We start from the raw sequence: 7,632 nt of genomic DNA, 5'->3' as shown, positions 1-7,632 counted from the left end.
TCTCAGAGGCAAATATTATACTTTTACTCCACTACAATTATTTGAAAAGTTTAGTTACTAGTTACTTTGCAGATATAAATTATTACATTATAAACCTAGGCTATTTGAAAATAGCCGATCTACAAGCTCACATCGCGTCGCATCGCGACGCGTTGTGAGCTTGTAGATCTGCTATTTTCAAACATTTTTGTACTTTTACTTTTGGTACTTTAAGTACATTTTGATACCATTACTTTTGTACTTTTACTCAAGTAAATTTTGAATTCCGGACTTTTACTTGTAACAGAGTACTTCTACATGGCAGTATTGATACTTTTACTTAAGTAAAACATTTGAGTACTTTTTCCACCACTCACCATCCTGTTCCCCAGTGAACAGTCAACGTCCACACCATTCCCTCCAGCGCACATCATGTTGGTCTTCACATAGTGTCCCCTCCAGTCTGGTCTGGAACAGGTCTCATGGTCGACCACATGATGGAAGGCTTGCTGAAGCCTTGCTGAAAAGGGGAAATAGATAGACAGAATATTTGATTGGCAACGATTCAATTAAAAGCGGCAAATGGATTGAACACAAAAACATACTACACAACAGACTATTCAAACCACCATACAAAAACGCAATAATAAATACTAGTTATTACATTTGGGGCAAAAGTTGATTTCTTTTTAGCATGCATTGATTTGATACAGTATATAAAACTTTTAAGACATTAAAAAAATTAACACATGCGCAATCGCTAGGAAAATAGGATGGGTACATGTATCTTTTTTATTTTATTTCTATCTTTTTGTTTTCCTTCTTTTTTTAATCCAATTTACCAGAAAACCTCTCAAGCTGCCATCCGGTGATCTTGCAGGTGTAGTTGTGAGGCAGAATCTGTCCAGCAGGAGGCAGTGCAGCAGGCTGGACGAACTGGTTCAGAGTGACGTCAGAGTCAAATTCCAGCAGGGCGACATCATACCTAAAAAGAGAGTTAAAGGAGAATTCCGGACATTTTAAGTGTTATCTTTGATGTGTAGTTACTCACTCACCGAGTTATGAAGTGGCGATGAGTTTTTCGAGCGATTCCCCTGTCTGTGAGTCTGGTCGACCCCCAACATTGGCATAGTGGGAGGCGCGTGTCTTAGTGAAAATCGCCTAATTCCACAGCTCCAAACTTCTTTTTTTTCCCACAAATCCTCCTCATGGTGTCTCCTGATACTTTCACATGCACTGTTTATCACTCACGAGCTGGCGTTCATGGTCAGCGACGTGAATGTTTTCCTCTCGTTTCCCGTCCTCGGCTCACTGCGCTCCTCGGGAAATCTCGCGAGACACGAGATTTCACGCGAGAGGAAAACATTCACGTCGCTGACCATGAACGCCAGCTCGTGAGTGATAAACAGTGCATGTGAAAGTATCAGGAGACACCATGAGGAGGATTTGTGGAAAAAAGAAGAAGTTTGGAGCTGTGGAATTAGGCGATTTTCACTGAGACACGCGCCTCCCACTATGCCAATGTTGGGGGTCGACCAGACTCACAGACAGGGGAATCGCTCGAAAAACTCATCGCCACTTCATAACTCGGTGAGTGAGTAACTACACATCAATAACACTTAAAATGTCCGGAATTCTCCTTTAAGGACATTCATAGGTGTTTGGTTGAGTGTGATAAAGACAACAGACTAGTGGCTGCCAGTTTGACTATGTCATGCCTGATTTATATGTCAAATTTAAGTATAAACCAGGTAAAATGCAACAAATAGACCTTGATACAAAATCTGACAAGCACATGGGCCATACTATGTGTGCCTGTGAAAACATTTAATTTGGACATTTTCCTTCTCACATAGATTCGGCAGCATAACATTTGTCCGTAGCAAAAAACAACAGCAGCAACAACAACAACAACCATCAAATAGGCAACAACAACATTAGGACTCTATCTATGATAAATAATACGATGATCCACCCACCCGTTGGACAGAATCCCATTCCACAGGGGGTGGAAGTGCAGCTTAGAGATGTTCACCACCTGCTCTCTGCCACTCTCAATGTTGAAATTGTGTTCCCCGAAAACCGCACGAAATGTATCCGGGTTGCTTTGTTGTTGTAAAAGATAGACAGAGATATCGTTAGCATCCGATCATGCATTTCTGCATTTCTGCGCTCTTTTTTTTATTCTTCTTGTTTACTATCTCTGTTATGTCATTCACAGCTTGCATTAAATCCGTAAAAATGCAGTCAAATTAAGGCGGGCATTGTATTTGACAGTAATAACGTAGTTCAAATGATTAAATCACCAGTCAGTGATAGATGCTTGACATGAAAGTTTAGAGTCTAAAAAGATCAAAGTAGCTGCACACTCAGAGCTTACGTGCCAACCAGTTTATTTAGGATTAGAGAGAAACAATGTTTCGACAGCTTTATGCTGCCTTCTTCAGAGGGGGAATAATTAATGTTTAGAGTGCCACAGACTCTATGTCGGGTCCGGGGACCACCAGGAGTCTAAATGGACCCTTTCGGACCTATAACTCTTGAGAGTGTACAAATGGAACCAAATGGACTGTTACGGGTCCATTTGGTTCCATTTGTAAACTCCCAGAGTTAAATGAACACTGAGGATTTTATAGTATAAATTTGGGTCCCAGGGATAAAAAAAAGAAGAAGCATTAAATGGGGTCTGTGGTCTAATCTAAAGCATATCAAACTGGGGGTCCTTGAAATTACAACAGGTGGCAAACTAGTGCTTCAGTCCAGTATGTAGGCTACGATATATTTTATACGGGAATGTGAGACAGCACCTGGTCCCGATTGCTCTCAGCACTGCAGGGACATCTCTCATTAGAACCCGTGTTTCTTGAGATCCATGTGATTGGTTGTATGACTATCTCAGGCACCATAATGTATGTATGACTTGCGATGTGTCCTGTATACCCTGAAGAAGGCAGATACCTGCCGAAACGTTGTTTTTGCCAGACCCAAGGGGTCGGGCTTACATGAGGCTTTGTACCTGTTTCGTCCATACATGGGCATGGTTCATTTGTCCTCCGGCCCCAGCCAAAAAAAAGTTTGTGACGTTCCCTTTCGTCACGAACTATTCATGACATCATGAACTTCAGTTATAAAGTGGTTATTAGGTGTGTTACATACTAGGACTTCATTCTGGGTCTGGCAGAACCAGGTCTCCTGGTCTTGTTTTTTACTCTGCATCCTAAAATAAAATGTTGGCACTTTGGCTACCTCTATTTACATAATGTTTATGTTACCTCCATCTCCTGTCAACACAGTGAGCCGCGGTCATCGCCCAGCGTGTCCCAAGCAGCACTGCTCCACAGTGGTGGTAGTATTCGCCTTGCCACGGATGCTGAAGAGACACCTGACACAAACACAAATATGGTTGTTCACCCAAAGAGTTCACCCAAAAAATGACTTATTTTCTATCAATTGCACACCCTATGAAGCCTTGAATCCATGGATTCTTTTTTGTTTTTGTCGCATTCCTAAGCTAATAATTTGATTCCCGTCTCCTACCGGCTAATGTATCCGGTAGGAGACACAAAGTAGATTATTTGTGTCTCCTACCGGAAATACACACGGTCATCAAATTATTGTCTTAGGAGTGCCACAAAAATAAATCCATGAAATCAAGGCTTCATGGGGTGTGTAATTGATAGAAAATAAGTCGTTTTTTGGGTGAACTCCTCCTTTAAGCTTAGTAAATAACGACCTGTCATTAACAGAGTTCCAAAACATCTAGCTGTCGGGCACTGTCTGTGCTGTGTGGCATGGCCAGTATCTATCTTACACATTGTGTGTGTGTGTGTGTGTGTGTGTGTGTGTGTGTGTGTGTGTGTGTGTGTGTGTGTGTGTGTGTGTGTGTGTGTGTGTGTGGGGGGCTGGCTGTGCGTGTGTGTTGGGATGGAATGTACACTGTAGCACATTGGTTCTCAAAGTGGGGTCCGGGGACCCCCAGGGGTACTTGAGGGGGTTCCAGGGGGTACCCAGCAAAATATGTAAATATAGCATCAGAACAATTATGACCTTTTATACTTTGGCTATTCAAAAATAGCAGATATACAAGCTCATAGCGTGGCACCGAGTGCCGCGCTATGAGCTTGTAGATCTGCTATTTTTGAAAAATCTTGAACATTTTTGCAAATCTTTTAATATATATTTTTGAAAGCGAACATATGTAACTAAAATCTTTGCTTCTGGGGGGTCCCTGGAACAAAATATTTTTAGATGGGGGTCCGCGGCCAAATACATATAATTTTGGGGGTCCTTGGCATGAAAAAGTTTGAGAACCACTGCTGTAGCATCATCGACTCAGAGAGTGTACAAATAGAACCAAACAGAAAAATCTTACCTGCCAAGGCCAGGCGTTGGGTTTGGCCTCCTCCACCCCGACAACGCTCCCTGGAAGAATGTCCTCCGGACGGCGCAGAAACACCACGGCTAGGATGGTAGTGAAGCCAGCCAGGGTGACACCATAGGGAGTCCATTTACTATGTGTAAATGGACGGACCCATTTGAACCAGACAGGAGGACCTAGGGAGGGAGGACGCACGCGCACACACACACACACACACACACACACACACACACACACACACACACACACACACACACACACACACGCGCACACACAGTAGTGAAATCAAATATTTTAACCTAAAAGGTTAAAATGTACAGTATATATATATGTTTCTGTGATTTTCTTTTAATATCTTACCAGACTGAATGTCTTCAGTCAGTTCTATGCTGCTCTCAGCATCCTGCATGTGCACAGGCATCTTCAGACCTCGAATCCCAATCACTCGCAGAGATCTGCAAGTGCATTAACCCTGCATGACCCGCTGTTGTAATAATACAACATTTGTATTTTATCAAAAAAAGTGTATAAATCCTGTTATTTTTTCACCTAAACATCATCATTGGATCCTATTGTTTAGTCTTGCAATGTCATTGGCCAAGATATTTGCATATAGATACCCCCCACAGAGGCAGGAAACGTCACAACTTGAAAATCCTTGTAGGAAGAAAAATCTCTTTTTCACTGGACAGGATTCCTCATAAAATAGTAAGTAAAATGTCTGCAATATTTTTTTTGGTGATCATTAGAATGTCTAGAACATGTACATATGTTGTTATTGTGAAAGATATCCCCCAAATGTAAATTAGAGCATGCTTTATACTTGTTGTATTTTTACAACATTGGGTCATGGTGGTAGCAGATAGCAATGCACCTGTTCACCTGGCAGAGTGGAGTGGAGTGGAGTCTTATTAGTTTTCACAATACATTTATACAGTTATATGTGTATTTTCCCCACATTGCATTATTTATATATATATATATATATATATATATATATATATATATATATATATATATATATATATATATATATATATATATATATATATATATATACACACACACACACACACACACACACACACACACACACACACACACACACACACACGTATATATATGTACCATTTTGTAACCAATTGTACTCGGAGACAAATAGCTTAGCTATTAGCTTATAATATTTCATTGCCCATAATTGCCTATAAACATTTTGGTAATGTTTGTGATTAGCAATCAGTGTATGGTAATTGTTCATATGGGAGTTGCCCAGTTAAGACTCTCTCATCATTGTTCATGTGATGGGTGTTGGGGATTGCCCACTTAGCCATCCTCAATCCCTTCATTAGGCTAAGCACCATCAGAGATGATGGTGCTTAGCCTTTGTGAGGATAAGCAAAGCACAATAGGTTGGCCAGACAGTATTGTGTGTGACTTGTGAATATGTACCTGCAGTGAGATGTGTTACTAATGTACTAAAGGTATGTTTATTTTCATTTCAGAATGCCACAAGCAAGGAGAGAGCCTCGCTTCACTGCAAGGGATGTGTTGGATATTGTAATGAATGGAGAGAGTGAACATCGACTAAAATAAAAAAAAATCTTAAAAATATTGATGTTATTATTCATAATGTACTGTTCTGAGGCCAAATATTATTCATAATGTATACTGTTCTGAGGCCAAATAATAAACCATAACCATATAAATGAACCCTCAAGTTGTTTTAGTGAAGTATAGACATTTACCATGTTATTCTGACAGTGAGTAAAGATGGCCCATAGGAAATTCTGCTACCCAATGTTCTAATATTACAACATTTCAGTAAAACCTTACGAAAACTTTTTTTTTTAAAACATATTTTCCTCTCCAAAGTACTCCTACAACACCATCTGAAAGGTTGAAACATTGTTTTTGCAAGTAGAAATATATCCGGGTCTTGCAGGGTTAAATCAGCTGAATTTCACAGACCAGCATTTGATACAATGTTGTTTCTCTGTGACCACAATCTACACTGTGAATGTGTTTACTTCACTCTGAGAGTGTACACATGGAACCAAATACTTAGTTCCATTCCATTTGTACACTCTCCCTATTCTGGGGAACATTCTGTGAAAGTAGCTGATCAACAAGCTCACAGTGCATCACATCGTGACGAGTAGTGAGCTTGTAGATCGTCTATTTTCGGGAAAGAGGTTTGGTGTAGAGGGTGGAAAAGGAGGGGGCCTAGTATAGACCCCTAGGGGACTCCGGTCAAAGTAGTACAGTATATATGGTTTACTTTAAATGGTTAATCAGCCACACTTTCCCACAAACCAATTACAGCTCCTTCTCACAAATGAATCACTAATGTGCTCATTATAAGATGACACCATTTTCTCTGTCTACTTGCTCTGTGCCCTCAGAGGAGGGTTGGGGACAGTTTTCAGAAACCCACGTACGCAAAGACATTGTTGATAAGCTAATAGAAACTGGCCTTTCTTTTCCTGTAAAGTTAGCATGCTGAAATGCCATTATTCCTGAATAAAAAAAGAAATAAGGTTTTAAATCAGGTTTCTGTACTAGCCATGCACAACCCACCTCTGAGACACATAAGCACGTAGACAGAAATAATACCATCTTATGCGCATTAGTGAAGACCAATTAAAGATAAGCAGGGATGAGCTGTAGGGGGTGGGGTGCTCAGGGGGTCGGCGACCCCTTAGCTCTGGCGCTATGGGGGCTGGGGGCTCGCGCGTGCTGCGCGAGCACGCACCGTTAGCGGCGGTCTTTAACACCTTAAAGTTTAAACGATAGCCTCTCAAGGTTCGTGCCGTCAGCGGCGAGCCGCGAGCCGTTCTCTATAGAGCGTGCCAACGTGTCGTCACCACGGGGGGCATGGCATTGGGCGTGGCATTGGGCAATGTTAAGTCAACCTGGTTTTTACCCCTCAAAGATGTCCGCCGCTACCAAAAGACACTTGTTGACGCCCCCTTCAGGATTTTTGGCACGCTCTATAGCCTCTACCTGGCTGCTTTGCATAACATTAGGCTACTGGAGAAAAGCTATGGACTTGAATTGAATGTGTTACATTCCTCTCACAATGAGAGACAACAGTCTCTGCACTGCAGAGTGTGAAGGGGATCGCTTAGCAGAGGACACAGTTCTCTGAGACAAGACAAAGACAAGTTGTCTGATTATTTTCAGTACTTATGTGTGGGTGAGTCTATGTAAAGGGCTTTTATATGAAACTAAAAGGAAAATAAAATAATTAATTAATTGAAACAAAAATAAAAACA

The 7,632-nt window shown here is 41.2% G+C and overlaps 1 protein-coding gene across 1 annotated transcript in view; it reads right to left on the bottom strand.

Moving 5' to 3' along the window:
- Positions 1–4,778, bottom strand: part of LOC308080475 (elastase-1-like) — a gene marked incomplete at both ends in the record, with an annotated part of 6,693 nt that extends 1,915 nt beyond the window's left edge. Inside the window, 5 exons of the mRNA XM_080422373.1 lie at positions 357–499; positions 822–964; positions 3,252–3,361; positions 4,352–4,440; positions 4,718–4,778. Coding sequence (XP_080278499.1) covers positions 357–499; positions 822–964; positions 3,252–3,361; positions 4,352–4,440; positions 4,718–4,778 — 546 coding nt within the window. The remainder of the gene's footprint in view (positions 1–356; positions 500–821; positions 965–3,251; positions 3,362–4,351; positions 4,441–4,717) is intronic.
- Between the last annotated feature and the right edge of the window lie 2,854 nt (positions 4,779–7,632).

The sequence above is a fragment of the Gymnoscopelus braueri genome (assembly GCF_963280865.1).
Source record: "Gymnoscopelus braueri genome assembly, chromosome: 24".
Classification (NCBI taxonomy): domain Eukaryota; kingdom Metazoa; phylum Chordata; class Actinopteri; order Myctophiformes; family Myctophidae; genus Gymnoscopelus; species Gymnoscopelus braueri.
This window is presented reverse-complemented; position numbering and strand designations above follow the sequence as displayed.